Below are 23,119 nucleotides of genomic sequence, written 5' to 3' on the forward strand. Positions count from 1 at the left end.
ACGGCATTTTAACGTGCAAACTTAACTACAGTCCGCAAACTAGGAATAACAAAAAATATTAAAAGCTAAATTTGTGGCGCATGTTAAACTTTTTTTGTGGTGTTTTTTAAGGTTTCTTTAATGAATAAAAAAAACCACCGAATCCTAGTTTGCGGACCGTAGAAATATGTTCTGGATAAGTCCTGAAAATTTCAAAGAATTTTGTTTGATAGATTTTGGGTTGTGGTGGCAGAACATTTAGCGTGCAATTAAAAATTAATTAAATTAAAAAAAAAGCACGTATTGCCCGAACTTAAACTTGAAACAAATAAAGCGATTTGAGTTTACACAGAACTACTTTTCTGAAAATCAAACTATTTGGGGTGATGTACTTTTTACCGGCAAAAGCGTGAAGACAGCCTAGCACAAAACTATACCCGAAAAATCGGAAAAGCACAGTAAAACACGGCGATAAAGATGTTATGAAGTGGAGCTGTACCGAAACCGACGCCGTTGGTAATTTGGTATTCGTGGAGGGGAATATGGATGGAAATATTAGTTATATTTAAAAACAAGCCGGGAAATCGGAAGCTAGACGCTTCAGGTTTTGTGTATTTCTTTTGTGAAGAGATTTGAGTGTGCATTTGCCGCATTAGTACGTAACACGTAATATATGCATATATTCTGTGAAAATATCCATTTTCAAGTGATCTTGACATTCATAGTCTTGAATTTGCAAAGAAGTGACAACTTTGAACTATTATAACTTTGTTAGTAATAGTGCGGTTTTCACCAAATTTGGTAGGATCATGCTTCAGTCAACATTGCTTGCAAAATTTCGTGATTCTACGATGAACTTAAGGGAGGTTTTCCCGCCAATTACTAAAAATTATAGTAATGTACTATTATTAACTTTATTTGAACAGATATCAATATGCAGGATTTTTCAGAGCCTAGACACCATATAGTGGCAGCCTCTTGATTTTTTTCAGATTTTTCGGTTGGGTATATTCTGAGAATGGGTCCGTTAAAGAAATGATCACTTTCAACCCCCCGCGCTTCCTACATTTCCAAAAAATGTCAAAACTAATACCGGCTTCGGAAAGTACTAATCGAGACCTTTCATTTGATACCCCACATGACTATATTTGATAAAAAAAAATATACATCCTCCTTTTGCATGTATGGGGATTACCCCCTTAAATTCGACGTAAAAGTATGTAACTCACCTTACCACCAAATTTGGTATCAATCGTTATAACCGTCTCCGAGAAAAATGCATGTGACGGACAGGCAGACAGAGAATAAGCCGATTTTAACAAGGTTTTGTTTTACACAAAACCTTAAAAAACACCGAAACATAAAGCCATAAAGCCAGCCAACACGTCTTTGGCTATTCTTCAATTGTATGAAGGTAGGCGAAACCCCTCTGTAATCCCCGGATTGCAATATTATTGAGAACTTGTGGGATTACGTCGACGATCGCGAACATTTCGAGCAAAAAACACTTGATTGAACGTTTTCTCGAAAAATTCGAAAAAAGAAATCATCTGAATATATGTTTCTGGTCGAATCCATGCCACAAAGAGTGAACGCTCTTTATAGTTCCTTTTTTAAGTTTTCGATGTCATTATATTTATATTTAGCTTGATTTGCCTACGAAAATACAATTCTCAGTAAGGGTTTTATTTTATCTCTTTTCTTTAATTGGTCCGAATGATGGATAGCCCTACGGCCATGGTAACATCCTACGGAATACGCCACACGCAAGCCAAACTTCACGGAGAATTTTGGTGTGGACTTTTCAACCAGGGCAGAGTGGAAGACCGATAACGTTTTGAAAGACTATGACAGAGTATTCTTCATCGATGGATTAAAGATGGCTGACTTGATGGGAAAGTTTTCTCGGCTACACACATCGTAGCCGAGTCCTAGGGCCTCCCAGGAAATGGCGGTTGCACCACGCAGCCAGACCCGACATACCTTACAGTTCGCACTGCCGAAGCTGCAAGGAAGAAGGAAAAACTCTCAGGCACTTCCATGCGATTGTCCAGCCCTAGCTAAAGACTAGACTGCGGACATTAGGTAAAAAATTTTGAGAACCTCAGAAAGATCTCTACTTATAGTGTGAACCGCTTTCTTTCGTGAATGCTACGGGCTATCTCTGAAAATCTGAGCCAGCGGGATTCTTACCCCTCCCCCTCCTTACTCTTACCACAGTAGTCGCGGTCTTAGGGGATTGTGGCATCGAACAAGTTCTCCACTGTATAGAAAATTCTGTTCCCAGATATAAAAGATTATCCCTAGGTTGATGTTATCTAAATAGTCCTTCTTATAGATCCAAAATCAAGATCCACATCGTCAGAAGAGAATTAAATCGAGGAAAGGTAGATAATTGGGTTAAATGAGGATCGAAATAATTAAACATTTTTAAGTGTAATTTCGCGATGTTTCTAGCGATTAAATTATTTGAAATAATTAAGACTTTTTTCTATCGCTAGTGATATTTATTAGGTTGCAAATACCGATATTTCGGGAACCACTTCATAACATTAATATTATGTAATTATTAGTATTGCTAAATATATGCGACTTATATCTCTACTTTATACACATGTTAGAAGGTAACATTCAAAATAATTCTTCCCTCACTCAGGGCATACATCCAAGCCATGCGAGGAAAATGTTTACTACAATTGACCGGCCCTGCAGATCCAACGGGCTGTGGTGAAGGGTTCTCATATGTTCGCGTTCCTAATAAACCAACAGTGAGTAGCGTAAGAATGAAGGAAATCTCAATAATGACGCAATTTTTTTACAACGAATATAGCAAACGAAAGAAGAGCAAGAAAAGGAACCAAAACGAACAGTAACAGGTACAGACGCGGATTTGCGACGTTTGCCTCTGAACAAAGCAAAGGAGTTACTTCGCAAATTCAAAGTTCCAGAAGAAGAAATCAAGAAACTTTCGCGGTGGGAAGTTATTGACGTTGTCCGAACACTGTCCACAGAAAAGGCAAAAGCTGGTGAACAGGGAATGGATAAATTCTCCCGTGGCAACCGTTTCTCCATAGCTGAACATCAAGAACGTTACAAAGAAGAATGCCAACGAATTTTCGATTTACAAAATCGAGTTCTTGCTAGCTCAGAAGTACTTTCAACAGATGAGGATGAATCCTCTGCATCAGAAGAATCTGATCTGGAAGAACTGGGAAAAAATCTTGAAAACATGTTAGCAAATAAAAAAACATCAACACAATTAGAGCTAGAGCGAGAAGAACAGGAAAGGCAAGAACTGTTGAAAAAAATGATGGAAGAACGTGAAGGTGGCCACTCTGCATCGTCGAAAAATCTCAAGCAAAAGAAAGAGGAGGAAGCACAAGCAGCAAGCAATATACAAAATCAAAATCAAGGTAGAATACTAAAAATAACAAGAACATTTAAAAATGCCGAAGGTCGAGAATACACTCGTGTAGAAATTGTTCGTCGACAACCAGTTATAGATGCGTACGTGAAAATACGCACAACAAAGGATGAAGCGTTCATTCGGCAATTCGCGACGCTCGATGAGCAACAGAAGGAGGAGATGAAACGTGAGAAACGGCGTATTCAAGAACAATTGAGACGAATCAAGCGCAATCAAGAACGCGATATGTTGGCACAAATGCAGAAAAATCAACAATTAACACCTGGTGGACCGCCAACCAGCTTGGGAGACCCGAAAAGTAGCTCTTCTCATACACCAGGTACTCCTGGAACACCCTCTACTAGTAAAGATGTCAGTCCTTCACGAAGGAAGATGAAATTAAAACCAGATCTGAAACTGAAATGTGGTGCTTGCGGACAGGTATTTATTAGAAATATATCTTATTACTATTACCCGTGTATCGTTTATTATCCGAAAGACATTTGTTCATGAACTCTGCATTCATACTTCCTTCTTTCACGCGCAGGTCGGTCACATGCGTACCAACAAAGCTTGTCCTCTGTACACTGGAACCCCGGGACCATCACCTTCTGTTAATGTTGCTTTAACTGAAGAACAAGAAGAGGAAATCGAGAAGGAATTGAACTGCGATGATGAAGACCTAGTGAATGTCGACGGAACGAAAGTTAAGCTTAGTGGCAAACTCCTAAAACGCCATGAAGATGTTAAACGGCGAACATTACTATTAAAAGTACCTAAAGATGCTGTAGGTCGGAAGAAGCGAAGAATTGGAATGGATGTGCATTGTGATTACCTTAAGCGTCACAATAAGACAGCAAATCGTCGTCGCACAGATCCAGTAGTTGTACTGTCTTCTATTTTAGAACAGATTTTGAATGAATTGCGGGATATGCAGGATGTTCAGCCATTCATGTTTCCAGTCAATGCAAAGGTGATTTATTAGTTTCAGGACGAAAGACATATGGTATCATAAAAACTTTCTAATATTTTTACAGAAAGTGCCAGATTACTATCGAATTGTCACAAGGCCAATGGATTTACAAACAATTCGAGAAAATTTACGACAGAAGAAATATCAGAGTCGTGAAGAGTTTTTGGCTGATGTTAATCAAATAGTTGAGAACTCTACGGTCTACAATGGAGCAAAAAGCTCATTCACGTCAGCTGCTCAGAGGATGCTTCAAAAATGCGTGGAACGATTAGCTGAAAAGGAAGATCGTCTCATGCGGCTAGAGAAGGCAATAAATCCATTATTGGATGACGATGATCAGGTATTGTGCATTTTTTGTTATCCTAGACTTTGTTACTTTTAGAATTTGCAAGGGTCGTCTATCATTTAATTGATTACCTTTATTTCAATATTCGAATATATGTGAGCCTAGAATTTCGTGCCGAAATTCGCTGTAAGTGCTTGAAAGTCGCCCTTAAAGTGGAGTTGATGCCAAAAATTACCAGAGACAGCAAGTTGGGCCAGAATGTTCTCAAATTCCACGAGAGAGCTGTTTTGCGTCGGTTTGACTGTAGTAGAAGGTAGTACGTATACTGGTCACCTCACGGTTAATTTTAAGAACAGGTCGGATTCGAAATGGATACCCTGGTTTGTCATGATAGTTATAGGAATCTGGCATGAGCTGATCAACCTATCGGTGAGGGCCTTGGTTGGTTGGAATTGGTTCTGAGCAGCTAGTAAATTTGATTGCGATAGCTCGATGAAGGCGGTATGCAGATAGGATAGTGAAATTGCATAGATCATAGCACTTTGGAGGATGCGTAGAGGCGCGGACTTTGATTAAAATGCTTACGCTATTCGGGAGTGAAGTTGCTATATGTTAAATTGTAAAAAAAAAGTCAATCTGTCTGCCTGTCTAGATAAGATCTTTTTCAAATGTTGAAATGTACGATAATGGAAGGCTTGTGATCTGCATATATAGTGAAGGATCCTATTCAATTTTTCATTGCCACGTACAAAGCATAGTAGGCGATGTTTCGCGAGTGTTTCTCGTTATCAGAAAGTATCACCGATGGTATTATCTAAAGTACTGGTACATAGAAATAATGTCACGTCAGATCTAAGAAAGGTGCTAGTATTTGCTCCGAAAATAACCATTATGTTGCGGAAAAAGGCAGTGTCTACTTTGGGGATTCAATTGATCCCATTTTTTTTAGGCGCTGAGTAGGGGCAACACGTTGGCTGCGTTTGGAATGTTTCATATGTAGCAATTGAACCGTTCCATACAACGACAATAGTGAAAGTAAGCGGGTCTCATAATAGCTTTGACCCTGTACGGCAAAGGCATAAAGCCGCCAAAGGAAACACAATACCCCAGGCGTATTACCTGATATTTTCCGATAAAGCACTTTTCCACGGTCATTCGGTACTTGGTAGTGTGGAGGATATCAAAAGCCAATGAAGTTATTATTCGTGTTCCTTGGAACTGATGTGTGTGGTGGTTTGCTGGAGAAATTGCACCGCGTTACATTTTCCCAGAAAGGATCGAATGAACTCAAAAGTCCAAAAAACTTCCGCTACGATTGTCTTTGGGATGTCTTCTGCAATAAAAATCAAATACAACGCTTTCTCTTATTCTATAATCGAGAGTTGGTCATCAACAATCGGGAAAGGGTAATGTTACGGTGTTCTACAGTTCCCTGTAGTCGCCGCGACAGATCAATAAGAAAGTTAAACAGAATAGCAATGAAAATGTGCATCTATCTATAGTCATGTGGACGAAAAACTGATTGAAGGCTTTACGTAACCAAAGTTGAGTTGCGATATATGGCAATCGATGAAGAATAAGAAAAGAATGAAATCCAATATATCATGATGATTAGAGAGAGCGTCAGCCTAGAGTTACGTGCCGTAGATAGATCAGTCTACGGAGAATGCGATCTTCTCGAACAATCTTCGGAAATAATCAGGACATTGTCAGAAACTGTTTGTCTGGGTATCACCGGTGCCATGAGCACGGCATCCGGCGCAGCTCTGAATGCAATACTCAATTTGCAGCCCTTGGATTTGTTTATTCAGAGCACTGCAGTGATAGCATCTCATAGACTAATTCGATTAGATCTATGGAGAAAGAATGGACGTGGGGGGCACAGAGCATTGGAAGAGTCGTTGGGAGCACTGAATCTAGTTTTCGCAATGCCTTCCAATGTTCAAATCCCCATACATCTGTTTGGTAGAAGATATGATGTTATCTTGAAACGAAGAGAAAACTGGGGCGTACCAGAAAAATGCGTGTCAGGGTATACTGACGTCTTCTATACCGATGGCTCAAAAATAGAAAATGGTTCTGGAGCAGGAGTCTACCTATAAGTCTAGAAGTGGGCTTTTCCTTTGGGACAATACACGGTCTTTCAGGCTGAAGTGCATGCAATCCTAAGGGCGGCAATCTGGCAGTTTGACGAGCGGTTGAAGGGCAGGCGCATCGCAATCTGTAGCGACAGTCAAGCTGCATTAAGGGCGTTGAGTAATACTTTGATCACTCAAAACATCGTTCAAGAATGTAGAAACCGATTGAACTCTATTTCTAGATTCAATACGGTGGATTTACTCTGGGTACCTGGTCATTGTGGTGTAGAGGGAAATGAAATCTCGGATGCTTTAGCAAAAGAGGCTTCAACTTTCCCCATGCCCGATCGGAACTAGCAATTGGAGTGTCAGTAGCATTGCTTAATGCTGCTATCAAGAACTGGAAACAACCTTCCCATAATGACAGGTGGCGAAGCCTTAATGCTGCTAGAGAGACCAAACAGACATACTGCAAAGTTTATCCTGTCGAAAACCAGGAAGACTTGCAGCTGGGCATATGTTCAGAATAGGAAATATCCAAGATGATACCCATCCTGTAATGAGGAAGCGGAATCCGCGGAACATTTTCTATGTGAGTGCCCCGCCTATGGACGCATCAGACATCAGATTGTTGGTGCTGATGTGCTCCAACTGCAGCGGGTGGCATCACATCCACTAACGGAAATCCTGCGATACATAAACGAATCCGGGATATTTCGTTAGACGGGGAATCGAGTATAATGAACCACTAAGGTTTGAGTGCTCAGAGGCGTTGCCTCTCCCCCACCTCAAACACACACACATATTGCCAGAAAGCAACAAGGATGGCACGTAGATGTGGTCGACCCGCTATGCTTCACACAGGGTTCTTCTTCTTTTTCTTCAGCCTTTGTCCCGTTCACAAGCGGGGTCGGCTCGTCGTGATCGGTTTCGCCATTTGGCTCTGCTGAATGCTTGATCTGGGTGCAATCTCGATGTTTTTAATCCCCATCCAGCGTATCAAGCCACCGTTGTTTCGGCCGGCTTTTTGGTCGTTTAGCATCGACTTTGATGTTCAGACCAATCTTGACAAGTGAATTCCCATTTGCACGAATTACGTGCCCATACCATGGAAGACGCCTCTCTTGCAATTTTTCCACGATCGGTGCAACCCCATAACGATCGCGGATACCCTCATTTCGGATGTGATCAAACCGTGTCACGCCACTAGTTCAACGCAACTTCTTTGTCTCCATTACCGCAAGACGCCGTTCATTGTCTTTTATAGTTGGCCAACACTCAGAACCATAGAGGGTGACAGGACGGACGACATTGCGGTAAATTTTAGATTTGAGACGTTCGTTAATACGTCGATCATCCTACAGGCCGTAATGGGTTGCAATTTTCGAAGCATCTCTGGATATGACTATCAATTTACTCCTTAACAAACGGGTTAATGTTAAGAATATTTTTCTCTATTTTACAGGTTGCATTATCATTTATATTTAAGAAACTTTTGAACAATAAATTGAAAACAATGCATGAGAGCTGGCCATTTTTGAAACCAGTGAATAAGAAGCAAGTGAAGGATTACTACACAATAATAAAAAAACCAATCGACTTAGATACCATCACGAAAAAAGTAGCAGGTAACATCACACGAAGGTTTAAGTTAAATTCTGACTTAAAACATTTCTAATTTGATAGCACATAAATATCACTCTCGAGCTGAATTCCTAGCAGATATTGAGTTAATTGCAACAAACTGTGAACAATACAACGGTGCTGAGTCCAATTTCACACAAAACGCCAAGGTTCTATTACATGAAGCCAAAAGTGCTCTAGCTGAGGTAGAAAAACTCGTTTCTCTCTGAATGACTTCTAATCTGATATTCATTTACATAGTTTGCCGATCATTGTGCTCAATTGGAACAAAATATAAGTCGAGTACAAGAGCGAGCAAGGGCAGATGTTGATCTAGACGTTACTTGGGATCATGACGAGCAAGATTTTGAAACATCGAGAACAAGTCGAGCATCGACTCCAGAAAATGAATTTGTTGATGTAGAGAATGAGCGTCCGCCTTCGGCAGCATCTCAAACTTCTCAGAAAGCGACCCTAGGTCCACCTATAATACCACCAATGCCAGAAGTGAAACGTGGCCGTGGTAGACCTCGTAAACGACGTTATCCTGTGGAAGAAGGTAAGCGAGATGCATTGTATTTAGTTTTCAGGAGAGTTTTTATAAAGATATACAGGAGAATAGATGTTCAGTAGAATTAAGCAACTTTTTGGTGAGATATTTGGTTTAATATATTTTTATATTCGATAAAAATTGTTCGTAGGGAAAATTTAGCTATGAGAAAATTTCATAGCCAATGTCCGCCTAGAGAAAAATATAAATATGTCGAAATAATTACATAGGCACCACGAGCAAGTGATTAAATCAGCACCTATTTTGAATAATTCTTATTGTCTTTCAAACCTTAATGTATATATATGTATATAGCAACCGATTAATTTAACGGAATTGTATTTAATCTCACTTTAAAAAGTTGCTTTCCTATTAGGTTCCGTTTACAAACAAATACAGCATCATATCATCGGGAACATAAAATTTTATCTATTTTATAATATGGCGAAGGGCTAAGATAGTGTAGTATTATCAATATAAGACTGAATTTTGAAATGAGACTATTGGTACATGCAATCACCAACTTTCCATTTTTTTTACATTCGTAGTTACCGCATTTAATTAACTCCACATCATTCACCTCAATTCAATTAATGAGCTCACCTAATCATTGTTCATATGTTCATGTAAAATTCTCGCGCACATTTCTCATTGCCATGCGATTTATGCTGTATTCTTTATTAAATGTATTTCTCTAAGTTTCAATCGGTACGGAAAATGAAAATATTGTGTTCCCAATAGATCGACTTGACGAACGATATGTGGGTGATAGTTTGAACACTGCACGAACTTTTTATCTTCTGTTTGCAGAGATGGGCTTTAATTGAGAATTGACTTCTGATTCATCTAGGATAGCAGAAAAATCTTATTTATTGAAAAAAAAAACATATACCCGGGTTTCAATAATTGGTACAAATATTCTGAATAAAATTGACAATTGTTTCCGGCCCTTGAATAAGTCAAAGGGAAAAACACGTGCAGTTTGAGTGCAGCAAACTCATACGCGACTATTTTGAGAAACGAAACTATGTAATTTAAACTGGATCAATGTTTAACCGTTTCCAGTAAGCATTGTAATCAGTTAAGAAACGGAGCAATTAACGACTCAAAAAGTGACATACAACTCCACAAAATAAATCCTCCTTACCCTGAATTTCGATTCGTTCCGGCATTGGCTGTGCCCAATCCGTTATCCAAAAGGTTGTGCCACGCAAACCGCAAAATCTCACTACCTTGTCATTTTTCATTAAAATTAAGCAAAGTAATATAAAAACGTCAATAAGAAGACTGAAACCTAACCAGCATGTTATGGTTACCCCTTAAGCACTAGACAGCATGTACATTGCTCCAAAAGTGGCACCCTTCTTAGTGTTCAAAATAAGGTACTTTCCTTCCTTCCTTTCCTGAGAATTATCGTTCTTTATTCTAAACTCAAAAAAGAATCGGAATGCAATGGAATTCCGCGGATAATTTGAGGTATCCTGTGGACACATCTGCCTAATTCGAATATTATCATGGCAAAACCAGTGTAAAAATGTTATTTAAATTTTTGAATATTGCCCATCTCTGCTACAATGTACTTAGCGCAGGGTATTTGAACTTTATTTCTAGTCAAGGTATGGAGCATGAAGCGTGGTCGTGGTCGTCCCAGAAAGGACAGCCTAGCCTCAAATCTTAGTAACACGCAAAATTCTTTCCTGGAGGAAGGTAAGGACAGAATTATATTGTAAAATTATTTCAAATGAAAACGCTCAGTAGATAATGTTTACATTTGGGTTTTTTATGCATTCACTTTTTTGTCGTTCTATTTTTTTTATGATTTCCTTTGTTTCAATATCTTTTAGAGATTTTTATTGGCGTTCTTCAATCATATAATTTTTGGCACTCCATTGTGTGTGCTGTGATGTGCTTTTTCTGTGCAATTTTTAGTTTTTCATGTGCTTTTGAAGTTTTCTCTGCACGTCGTGTTGAACATTTACTATTTGTTAAATCAAGCAGATGAAAATAACGACTACATATTTTAACAATATTTTCACATTTTTCACGTCATACTAATATTGAATGATAAAAGAATTTCTGTTTTTCGTGTCAAGATTTTCAGCAGATCAAATTGTATGTAATCATGAATATTTCGAAAATGTCATTATATTGCCATGTTTTTCATCATCATCATCATCAACGGCGCAACAACCGATATCCGGTCTAGATCTGCCTTAATAAGAAACTCCAGACACCCCGCGCCGAAGTCCACCAATTCAATTCATATCCCTAAAAGCTATTTAGCGTCCTACGCCATCGCTGGTATCGTTCACAGATTTCGTCGTTATGTAGGCTATGGAATCGTCCATCCTCATTTAGGGGACCAAAAATTCTTCTGAGGATTCTTCTCTTGAACGCGGCCAAGAGTTCGCAATTCTTCTTGCTAAGAACCCAAGCCTCCGAGGAATACCTAAAGACTGGCAAGATCATAGTCCTGTACAGTAAGAGTTTTGACCCCATGGTGAGGCGTTTCGAGCGAAACAGTTTTTGTAAGCTGAAATAGGCTCTGTTGGCAGTCAATAACCGTGCGCGGATTTCAAAGTCATAGCTGTTATCGGTGATGATTTTCAACCCTAGATAAATTTTCAACAGTCTCAAAGTTGTAGTCTCCTATCTTCATTGTTTTCGTTCGAACAGTGGGATTAGATGTTGTTCGTTCTTTAGGTTTTGGTTTTGGCGCCACCATGTACTTCGTCTTGACTTCATTAATGTGCATCCCAAGATCTCACGCCGCCTGCTCGATCTGTATGAAGGTAGACTCTACATCTCGGGTTGTTCTTCCCATGATGTCAGTATCGTCAACGTAGGCCAGTAGTTGGATGGACTTGAAGAGGATGGCGCCTCTCGCATTTACATCGGCATCGCGAATCACTTTCTCCAGGGTCAGGTTAAAGACGACTTATGATAGGGCATCCCCTTGTCTTAGACCGTTATTGATGATGGATGGTCTCGAGAGTGATCCTGCTGCTTTTATCTGGCCTCGCACTGGCTGACCCTGCCCAATGGTCAGCCTAGTTAGTCTTGTAGCTCTTTAATTCCTGCACTGCGTGATATCCTCCTTTTTATGAATGAGACAAATGATGCTTCATTGCCAGTCGTCAGGCATTGATTCGCTGTTCCATACGTTAAACATCAGTTGATGAACCGCTTGATGTAGTTGGTCGCCTCCATATTTAACTAATTCGGCTGTAATTTCATCGGCTCCTGGCGACTTATGATTTTTAAGCCGATGAATTGAACGAACTGTTTCTTCTATATTTGGTGGGGGCAGTATTTGTCCGTCATCATCAGTTGGCGCGTTCTTTGAGAATGCAACATTACTCGGTATGCAGCATTCTTCCGTTCCATTGCTAGCTTACATTCATCGTCAAACCAGCCGTTCCGACTCTTTTTGCGGCTGGGGCCAAGTATGTTTGTGGCCATATTTATGATAACGTTCTTCAAGTGGTTGTGAAGATCATTTGTTGATGCTTCATCTCCAGGACATCTGTTAGCTGCGGTTATTGCGGCATCCATTTCCCCCTTATAGGTGTTCCTGAGGGCTATGTTGTAGATGACTTCAGTATTAAGTCTCACCTGATTGTCAGAGAGGATTCTGGGTGGTGTTGTTATTCGAGCTCGGAGCACCATGCCAACGAAATAGTGATCCGAGTCTATATTGGCCCCCTATATGTTCTGACATTCATCAAGGCTGAGAGGTGGCGGCGTTCGATTAACACGTGGTCAATTTGGTTGAAAGTGGTCCCGTCTTGAGAGGCCCGCGGATGTTTGTGTACCGCTTTCCGCGCAAACCAGGTACTTCCAACAATCATTTCGTGTGACACTGCTAATTGAATGATCCGCAGTCCGTTATCATTTGTATTTTCGAGTAAGCTATGGGAGCCAACGTATCGCCTGAATACGGGCTTCTTCCCTACTTGGCTATTAAAATCCCCAAGTTTGATTTTGATATTATATCTGGGACAGGCTTCGGGAGTTCGTTCTACTGCCTTGTAGAAGATATCCTTCTCCGACTCTGCAATCTCCTCTATAAGGGCGTGAACGTTAATGAGGCTTGAATTTCTAAATTTGCCTCGCAAACGCAGAGTACATAGCCGTTCGCTTATGTTTTCAAAGCCGATAATAGCAGGTTTTATTTTTTGGCTGACTAAGAAACCTACTCCGAGCACATGGTTTACTGGGTGGCCACTATAATATATGGTGTAGCGACTCTTCTCCAAGAAACCGGACCCCGTCGAACGCATCTGATGTACGCTGTTACATCAGCCCTATATTGGGACAGGGTATCGGCTAACTGCTCAGCAGCTCCATTTCTATACAGGGAGTGCACGTTCCATGAGAAAATGCGTAAATCGTTATTCCGTTGCCGGGTTCATCGTTGTGTTATCCGTCCAGACCCTGGAACCTATACTACCCTTTGACAGTATCCGATCCAAGGCACTTCGCTTGAATTTATACGGTGACGCTCTATAGTCGGAAAAGTGGTGATTTTTTTCTCCTTTACAAAATTCTGTGAACTCATTTTACACAATTGTTGTGGATTTTGACAACCATCCCATTTTGTCCAGATGAACGCCAATGATGGATTTTATTGTGTGTGGAGTTAAGGGTCCACATCGCACACAGAGATACAGGATGCCTTGAGCCGCAATGGAGTGGGAAACACCCTGGCACTCTGGATGGGCAAAATGCTAGAAAGCAGACAAATAGAAGTACAAACAGGTACAAATTCTATTATCATGAACACCACTCAAGGCTGTCCACAGGGTGGAGTAATATCGCCGCTGCTGTGGAGTATGGTATTGGATGAACTCCTGGACGTGTTAACTAATACTGGAATACAAGTCCAGGGCTACGCGGACGACATTGTTCTAATCTGTAGGGGCAAATATGAAGACACCCTATGTGATAGAATCCAAACTGGATTAAGGGTTACTAGTGCCTGGTGCAGGAAGGTGGGACTGCGGATCAACCCAACCAAAACCACCATAGTACCATTCACTAGGAGGCGTAAGCTGGATAACCTGAAAGCCATAACATTACATGATATGGAGGTGAAACGAGAAACAGAGGTCAAATATTTGGGAATCACGCTAGACCAAAAATTACTCTGGAAGACACATGTCGGAAACACTTGTCGAAAAGCCACGAGGGCTCTGATGACTTGCAGATCCATAGCAGGAAAAAAATGGGGTTGCAGCCCGAAGATACTACTTTGGATATATACTGCAATAGTAAGGCCAATGATTACCTATGGAGCGGTAATCTGGGCAGAAAGAATCCAACTCAGCACACAATCCAGGGAATTACATAAGCTCCAAAGGCTGGCTTGCGTGTGTATCAGTGGGACAATGAGGACATGCCCAACGGCATCCCTGGAGGTCCTTCTGGGATTAACCCCTCTCCATCTGCACATACAGATGCAGGCAAGGAGATCAATATTCAGGATGGCCGGTAGTATGAGTGAGGGGGGAGCTGCCTAAATCGAAGGAAGATTGATATCCTTTCTAGGCGGTATCCCGAATTACTGATACCGAGGGACAACATGACAACGAGGTTTCACTTCGATAAGAAGTTTGAAACACGTTGGAGTAACAAGGCAAACTGGGAGAGCGTGGCTGCGACATACGGCTTAAACCAGCAACTGATTACTTGGTACACTGACGGATCCCTCACAGCAGAGGGAGTGGGTGCCGGTGTCATTGGTCCAAGGAAAATGTACTTTGAGCAAATGGGCAGGTACACTAGCATATTCCAGGCGAAAATTTACGCCATAGACAAATGTGCCTCCTTTAATCTGCAAAGGAACTACAGGGGGCAGAACATAGCTATTCTCACCGATAGTCAAGCAGCGATCAAGGCACTTAGGTCCAACCAGGTGAACTCTAAACTGGTATGGGAATGCCTTGAGAGACTGAATACACTCGGCTCGTCCAACAAGATCTGGATACTTTGGGTTCCAGGCCATGCTGGGTTGGAAGGCAATGAGGCAGCGGATGAACTAGCCAAGAAGAGAGCAGGGATGCCTTTACACGGGCCAGAACCCTTCTGTGAAATCGGAAATGGTTTCATGGCTATGAATCTAAGAAACGAAGAGAAACGGTTGAGGGAACTATATTGGGCGGGCCTACCAGAGATGGAGTAGTCCAGAGTGCTTATTGGAGGATACGAACCCATGCGTACAAAGGATTACTTAAACCTCACCAAAAAGAACCTCCGAATCATAGTGGGAATTCTCACTGGTCATTGTCGGCTGAACTATCACCGAGGGAAGCTAGGGATATCTACGGACACTGCCTGCAGGTTTTGTGAGGAGGAGGACGAAACCTCTATGCACGTCCTGGGACAGTGTCCGGCACTTGTGCAAAGTAGGTCGATACATCTGGGAGAACACTTAATACCAGATGCAAAGCTGAAACATCTGAAGTGGGGAACATACTAAAGTTCCTAACGGTTACAGGCCTGCTTGAGATACTATGATCAACAGGTACACTGTAACCAGTAAAAGGGGCACAATAGTTCTTCAAGGACGCGGTGCGACTTTCCCTTAACAGAATAATAATAATAAGGGTCCTGGTGACTTTACGTGAAAACTCGTCATTTAGATCTAACCCCACGATCTTCTTAAACCAGGGATTGATTTTGTGACAACAATCGAAATTCAACTTTGATAAGCAACAACGGTACCAGTCTATACTGAGTGCATGGCTGAGTATGAGTAAATGCAAGACCGATCCAAATCTCCAACGAACTAAGAAGTACGGCAAACAAACTGTAGGGGCAATTCCACACTTTTCCGCTTGGACGTAACCACCCGCTAATACCCGGGGCTGAGAACACATACCCCAGGAATTTTCGTGAGACATACGAATTCAGAGGACTATCCCCATTCCCTTGTCTGAACTCGGGGGCCCTAATTAGGTCTACGAGCATTTGCTTACTGGATCACAACCTGCTGGTCAAAGTGAGTACAACGTTTCCCAGTGCCATCACGTAGAGGTTCTCCTTGACCACTTGGTTTTGATTCGGCCGCCAGGGTTGCTGCTCCCCCTTCCTCCTCGCCACCTTAGAGCACCGGAGTTCTGGAGAAGTAGTTCGATATGATAGGGTCACGCAAGGACTTCTTTTTGGTATACGGTCGTCCGGAGTGTCGCTTGTCTTCTTTTACTTCTCTGGCCGGCTTAACACTGAACTGGTCACGTTGACACGATATGACTCAGAATTATCGTCTCCATGATTTCATTTTTTATGCTTCCTTCTTAAGGATTAGGCTTTAGGTTAAGTTTTGGTTCACTATTCCTAGATATGAACTTTTGTAGTATTTTATGATGATTCAAAAACAAGAGCCGCATTGATTATTTGCCCCCTACTTAAGGGAGTTTCATCCTTAATGTATTAATAAACTACTTACTGGATATTACTATTTAATTCTTCTCCTAGTAATTTCTAAAAACATATTTAAAAATGATAGTTCATAATATCATTCTAATCTTTTCTCTAAACTAAACACTTCCAGTGTTTGCTCATTGAACTGTTTCGTTTTACTCGTGATATTGTTTAGTGACTGAGCGGTGGTAACCTCACTAACAGAATACGTTCACTACATGTATCTTTATTGACTATTACTACTAATAGAACATATGATTTTCGTGCGAAAATCAGAACATATATTTACAAAAAATATGCATGTATCCACCTAGTTGGAACTAAAATAATTGCCTACATCAATTTTTATAAATGTCTCTGTAATAATTGAAATTGGGTAGTCTTAACAAAGATATGCCAATTGCGGAACTAACTTCGGTTTATTCCCCACTGTTATGCATAACGAAACGCTTTTAAAGATTTTATTTTCCCATAATCATAGATCTTTATTTTTAATAATTTTATTAAATGAGTTAATAAGAAATCGTTCTTTTTAATGCATTTGGGAAGAGTAGTGCAAAGTATTTAGTCAGTTTAATTTTCTGCTATTAAATGGTAAATAAATCTTATATAAACGCTTATAAATAATTAGATCTTCAGTTCTCAACGGATGACGAGGAATTTGAAGAGGTCATAAGTGAAAATGATGAAAGTGTTGCGGCTACATTAGACCAAGGCGAAGGATTATCAAGAGGTGCAACTTCTGAAGTGGCGGGACCATCACAAGCAGGTACTTGAATTATCATTTTGAAATTAGTTTACAAGAAATAGAAACAAAAGAAAACAAAACTCTGTTTCTTCACCACTTTCGCAAAATACACAATAAGGACCCCATGGCGAGGATGATAGCCAACAGGCAGCGGAAGCCATGGTTCAATTAAGTGGAGTAGGATTTTATACACAACCACAAGGTTTTTTAAAAATGACTTGTTAATACTGTATATTGTATGGAAGCGAAGGCAAAAACACAATAAACCTCTCCTTATTCCCTCTCTAATTGCCAAATTTAAAGTTAACTTGTGAGAATGAATTTTTTCTTTACTACTTTGTCGAAATCTATATTTTTATTCTTCAAAATAACTGGAAATAAAAATTTAGCTCACATTTAGTAGAGTAGTAAAAGAGATAATAGAATAAGGAGCAGATACGTGTATTTCAATTGTATTTATGCCTAAACTTTCACTTTTTCATGATATTGTGCCCCTCCCCCTCTCTTCTTTTGTTCGTCCATACTTTGTAGTAAAAATGAAAACACATTTTAATCTATCTTCCGCATTTCAATTCAGACGAATCGAATGATGTCGACCCGAATTACGATCCATCAGATTTCCTTGGCATGTCGAAGCCCAAGGATGAATTCCAGCCAGCTCCACCAACTATATCGAGTGATATGCTTGATCCAGAAATGAAATCAACTAGTATCGATTATTCACAGCCAGTTGCAAATACTTTATTGGATGAGCAGCCAATGGGTGATCAAATTGGCAGACATGCCATTCATGATGATCTCGCAATATCAGATAGTGATGAAGAAGAAAATAAGTTTGTCATGGAGGCAGATAAGAATGAAAACGATGGAGATAATGATGACGGTGGTCTTTGGTTTTAAGAGGGGTAAAACAATATTCTTTTTTACGTATATTATGTTTATATTCAGAGATATAATAAATAAAAATATTTAGTAAGAAGACACTCCTAGTTTTTATCTTTGGATTCACTCGTAATTTTTTCATTACCGAACTAGAAAACTTTCCAAATCAACCGTCCTATAAAAGTTATATGTTTACATCAATAAATTTGGAGACCGGTATTTGAGACACAATTATTCGGCCGATAAATTTAAATAGGTAACAAATTATAATAGATCTCGGCTTCCTCATATGCGGCGTGTTACTTCTTCTTAAGCGCTAGAGGCCAAATACTGGCTTTAAACTCTCGATGCTTCGCCGGCTCGATGCTTACCGAAATTTGGGGTTTAAAGGACGATGGAGCAAGAACCCCGATTTCGTTTTCTGGAATCCGACAATGTGATGAAGATGGACAAATTCAGGATCTAGCTACAAGCACACATCGCACAAATCGACGCCAATATCCCCACTGTTTGAAGTCAGTAAGTTGGTTGAGCCAGGCACAGCTTCATGCTGTGTATATTCATTTTCAACCGAATACTCAACACAAGCTAACCTCTTCCTCAAGACAGCGGAAAAAATATCTCTCTTATTCATTATGCTTAACGAGCAGCGAGCTGAAAATGTCGCTAAAGTATTTTCTTGTTTTTCTTCACCCTTTGTCCCGTTGACAAGCGGATAACATTCCGATAAATTTTAGATTTGAGACGTTCATTGATACGTCGATCACAAAGAACACTAGTTGTGGAATGCCACTTCATCCAGGTTGCGTTAATGGGTGAAGCAATTTCATAACGCAGTTCTCCATTGGCTGATTGCGTTGACCAAAGATATTTAAATCGCTCAGTTCTGGGCAGATGACTGCCGCTGACAGTGATTGTGCCTGTTTCATGGGAATTGGTCGACAAAAACGCAGTTTTATTCAGATTCAATCTGAGATCATGTTGCATGAGGCGTTATTCCATTTTTGGACAAGTTGCTCGAGATCTGGATTAGGTACTAGCACTGAGGAAGGAAGCACGTGGTCTCCGAAACAACTGTATGTGGAGGAAAAATAAAAATATTTACAGAATAAACACCTAGTTCTTTTCTTAACTCATTCTTTCTATTAGACTTCAGGAAAGCATCTTCTTCACAGACCAGTGTATAGGGCACTGGATGTTGGATGTCCCGGGTGACAGTGTCCATAACAAAAACAAAGGGGAGTGGTGAGAGGACGCTTCCCTGATGAACACCAACAAAGACACGAAGCGGTTTTGATACATCCGCCACACTTCGAACTTTACTTTTCGGATCTTGGTAGAGCAACTGAACCTAGCGCACGAGTTCATTTAGCACTAAGTATTGTCATACAGCATTACAGATGAGTTCGTGTGGCACACGGTCAAACGCTTCCTCCAGATCCAGAAATGCAATGTAAAGAGGACGGTGCTTTTCCATGAGTAACCCTGTAACGTGTATTGCGTCAGCAGCTCTGCAGTTCGATTTCGCGAATACGGTTGTCAAGAACGCGTTCAAAAATCTTCATGGTATTAGAAAGTAACCGGATCGGACGGTAATTTGAACATTCTGCTGGACCACCTTTGCTTTTCTTTTCTTTTTACATTTCTGAATAACCCGATTAAAGAATTCACTGAGCCACAGTGTTGGGTCCCAGCTCTTCGCTTTCTAGCGCTCGGATGCGATGTCATCAGATCCTGTGTCTTTCCCTGATTTCATTCGTTTTATTGCTTCCTCGACTTCAGTTGCACTAACAGTTACATCTCTGTGCATCACGTGGGTACCTGTCTCAGGGACTTAATCCCACGGTCTTCTTAAAACACGGATTGATTTTATGACCACAATCAGAGCCCCGCTGCAGCAAGCTGCAACGGTACCATGACTCAACTTTCATACTTGTGGATGCAACACCTAATTAAATCTCTACCGAATTAAGAAGTACGGCACTCGTGCTGAAACGCAACATTACGCCGAGGACCGAAGGTCTCTGTTCGCTTGAACGTAACCAACAACCCCCATGAAGCTCCCACTAGGGGGCCCACTGCAACAACCGAGCTGAGTGCACATACAAAAGAAATTCTCCTGAAGTATACGAATTCAGGGGCTATCCCGATTCTCATGGTAGAAATGTACCCGTTTTAACAAATTCTTCAGTTGAAATCTGTTCGAAATATTCTCGCCATCTATCCGTCGTGGCTCGACAGTCGGTAGGCAAAGTATCGTTCTTGTCATTAACGCAACAGAAGTGTTCGATATCCTGCGTGCGTTTGTGTCAGTTTTTGGCAAGTTGATACAGATCTCTCTCGCCATCCCGGGTGTCCAGTTCATCGTGAAGATCTTTGTAACGGACCACTCGGGTGATAGCCATTTTTATAAATGCCAATTTGCGATCATCGATAAACTTGTGATAAGAGGCGTTTCTCTTCACATACCTTCATTTGGACATCGTCATTCCAAAGCCAAGTATCTCGGTTGATGTACCGCTAACCTGACTTGGTGATCCCGAGGGTAGCAGAGGGCGCTTAGTGGATCGTGTCTTTAATCTGGTTCCGCCGTAATGGTTGGTAATCGCGTAAGTGAGATAATTGATTCCTTCTTCTCATAGAATCGCCACCATGCGCGGCGGTTCAATGCGTTCCTCATGCTGTTTTATCGGTGGCTTGATTCGCAAGAAGGCGTATCAAAGACCAATGTGGAGGTGCGATGGCCTCATAGAGAACGGCTTTGCAATCAATGACGTTGGTAAAATGTCAGCGTCTTATGAGAATATAGTCGATTTGCTTTTTGCTATTCCCATAATTTATATAAATATAAATAATATGTAAATTTTTTAAGCCCTGATCCTGATATAGTTTGGTGCGCCAACGATTATTTCCACTATAAAATGTAGGAAGATGAGACAATCATTTGATGAACCATGTTTTCAGTGTCCGAATAGCCGAGTGTTTAGAACACAAGGCTGTCGTGCAAGGTTATGGATGTTCGCAAATATATGCTTGCCACCCTCATTGCGCACTCTAAATCCCTTTCCCCATGGCATCTGCCACCGTTTCCTTTTTCACCCACATGGCCATTAAGGCCACCGACAATGATGATATAATGATCAGCAGACACGTTGCAGGTCTTTTCATGGAGAAGTTGCCAGACAACATCTTCTCGGCATCAGGTCGACCTGTATGTGGCGCGTAAGCGGTGAAAAAGTGAATAGTGCGATCAGCTGATATAATGGTGAGCTTCACCAGCTGCCCATCAAATCGTTCGACTTCTTTAATGGCATCACGGAAACCCTCCGATTGTAGCTGCATTGAAGATACTAAAATCAACAAATTTTTATGATATCCAATTTTATTTCAACAAAAATGGTAAAATGGGTATATTTCATTCAAATGTGCTGCACTTATGTTCTGCAGGGTAAACGTTATGTCGAATACATTCAAAAACTTTCAACAAAAGGAATAAACGACAATTTTAAATTAAAATATACGTACTTAATACTTTGCTTGAATTGTTCACTAAACAATATTTACACTAAATATTCCTCCCACATATTTATATGTTATCAATTTGGTCGACAAGCGACTAACCTTTGCTTACACACTTAGCAACTCCTCGATTGTTCTTCTAGATCTATGAAATGCTCTTGGAGGAGAACTCTATACTAATTTAGTTGTCTTTCTTCATCCTCGTTGAGGTCATACGGTAAATGATCGAATCACGACCAGGGTCCATGGTGGCGATTGCATAGGAAATCGCCAACAATGAGAAAGCCAATACGATCATGAACCACAAAATGATATTGAAAATCACTGGGTAATCCTCGTTGTAGTTGGTTGCAAGGTTGATTGTGCTTACAGTGATCTTATCGTCCTGAGTCGCTTGCCGCCTGCTACGTGCAAGGTCACCGCGTGTGGCGACAGCTGTAACAAGAACATTTGGCTGGCGAGCACGTAGTGAGCTTGCTAAGTTCTCCAGAGCTTCAGCTAGAAGCTGTTCAGCTTCGTGCATAGCTGCCGACTTTTCACCATGTGCTCTGCGAATAGGGAGGAGTGATGTTTGGATGACGGTAAATGTGGGAAGTTGGTCGTTGCGCTTCAGAACGTCCGCCAATTGGTTAATGACAGCAATTTGTTGGAGGAATAACTTGTCCTCGGAATGTAGTTGTGGCTTCAAATCTGAAGTTTCCTTTGGAATGTTCGATGTATCCAGAACGCCAAACACTTCAGCAAACTGATCAAGCTGTAAAGAATACAATGAAACTAAGGACGAATAATCAAAGTTTAGTTCAAACCTGGGAAACGTCTTGGCTCAAATCGATGTCAACCACATTCATAATTGATGTGAGTGCATTCAGGGACTCTCCTGCATCTGATCCAGAAAGTTTGAAGGTCTTTACTTTATCGCTCAGCTTCAGATGAGTTTCCCCATTCACGACGATCGTGACGGCCGACTTGGGCAGATTGAAGGGGTCACTAATGTACAGGCCGGACCATTGTGTAAAACCAGATACCGACCTGCCCAAGGACGCAGCATATACATCGCTCAAGTAGGCACTATTTAGCTTCTCGTCTCCCTTGAAAACAATTGGATTCGGCGACCAAAGGACGGAAAATTCCCCAGTGGCACATGCTGAAAAATAAGCAAAATTTTTTCATCGAATCGATCTCCAATCAGAGTCAGGACATTCGTAAAATCATAATCACTTTCTTGTAGGATTCACTTGATGTTTCATAGAACTAAAATAATATTCCACAATTAACACTATTTACGTACCCAATGCGAAAATCGCTGGAAAAATTATTGCTGCGCCCAACATCTTTCCGTCTTTTCGATTTTAATCATATGATCACTCCGTATTCCACAAATTCTCAGCTATGACAAGTCGCGTTTCATCGGCCAACTGTTCCGTTCGTATGACTTTTCACGTGAGATTTTGCCAACTGTGAAAAATTAAATGCAATTTGAATATAGGGGGTTTGATATGAATTCAAAAAGGAAATCAATAACCTGGTTTTATTCCAATTGTAGAAGTATTCACCGTACTCTGGCATAACATGCCTTGGAAATTTAAATTAAGAAGAAAAAGGTAATATTAGAGCGTAAGATTCAGACACCTTAGACGAACATCCCTTGCC

At 40.8% G+C, this 23,119-nt stretch overlaps 2 protein-coding genes across 3 annotated transcripts in view; one reads left to right on the plus strand and one right to left on the minus strand.

Annotated features, from left to right (window-relative positions):
• The window catches only part of LOC119651113 (transcription initiation factor TFIID subunit 1), a 29,218-nt gene extending 11,167 nt beyond the window's left edge, over positions 1-18,051 (plus strand). The window contains exons 16-26 of one of the 2 annotated variants that reach the window (XM_038054486.1): positions 2,636-2,747; positions 2,810-3,826; positions 3,933-4,358; positions 4,423-4,698; positions 8,188-8,350; positions 8,409-8,551; positions 8,607-8,904; positions 10,507-10,602; positions 16,952-17,089; positions 17,187-17,270; positions 17,646-18,051. In XM_038054486.1, coding sequence (XP_037910414.1) covers positions 2,636-2,747; positions 2,810-3,826; positions 3,933-4,358; positions 4,423-4,698; positions 8,188-8,350; positions 8,409-8,551; positions 8,607-8,904; positions 10,507-10,602; positions 16,952-17,089; positions 17,187-17,270; positions 17,646-17,968 — 3,076 coding nt within the window. In that variant the 3' untranslated portion in view covers positions 17,969-18,051. The remainder of the gene's footprint in view (positions 1-2,635; positions 2,748-2,809; positions 3,827-3,932; positions 4,359-4,422; positions 4,699-8,187; positions 8,351-8,408; positions 8,552-8,606; positions 8,905-10,506; positions 10,603-16,951; positions 17,090-17,186; positions 17,271-17,645) is intronic. The other variant, XM_038054487.1, reaches the window with a different exon arrangement.
• Positions 18,052-21,345: 3,294 nt separating this feature from the next.
• Positions 21,346-22,918, minus strand: LOC119651886 (ATPase H(+)-transporting accessory protein 2). The gene is made up of 3 exons (XM_038055707.1): positions 22,758-22,918; positions 22,276-22,613; positions 21,346-22,223 (listed from the first exon to the last, which is right to left on the minus strand). The coding sequence occupies exons 1-3, from the start codon at positions 22,798-22,800 to the stop codon at positions 21,651-21,653; spliced, it is 954 nt and encodes a 317-aa protein (XP_037911635.1). The 5' UTR covers positions 22,801-22,918; the 3' UTR covers positions 21,346-21,650.
• Between the last annotated feature and the right edge of the window lie 201 nt (positions 22,919-23,119).

This window comes from Hermetia illucens, chromosome 3, assembly GCF_905115235.1.
Source record: "Hermetia illucens chromosome 3, iHerIll2.2.curated.20191125, whole genome shotgun sequence".
Lineage (NCBI taxonomy): Eukaryota > Metazoa > Arthropoda > Insecta > Diptera > Stratiomyidae > Hermetia > Hermetia illucens.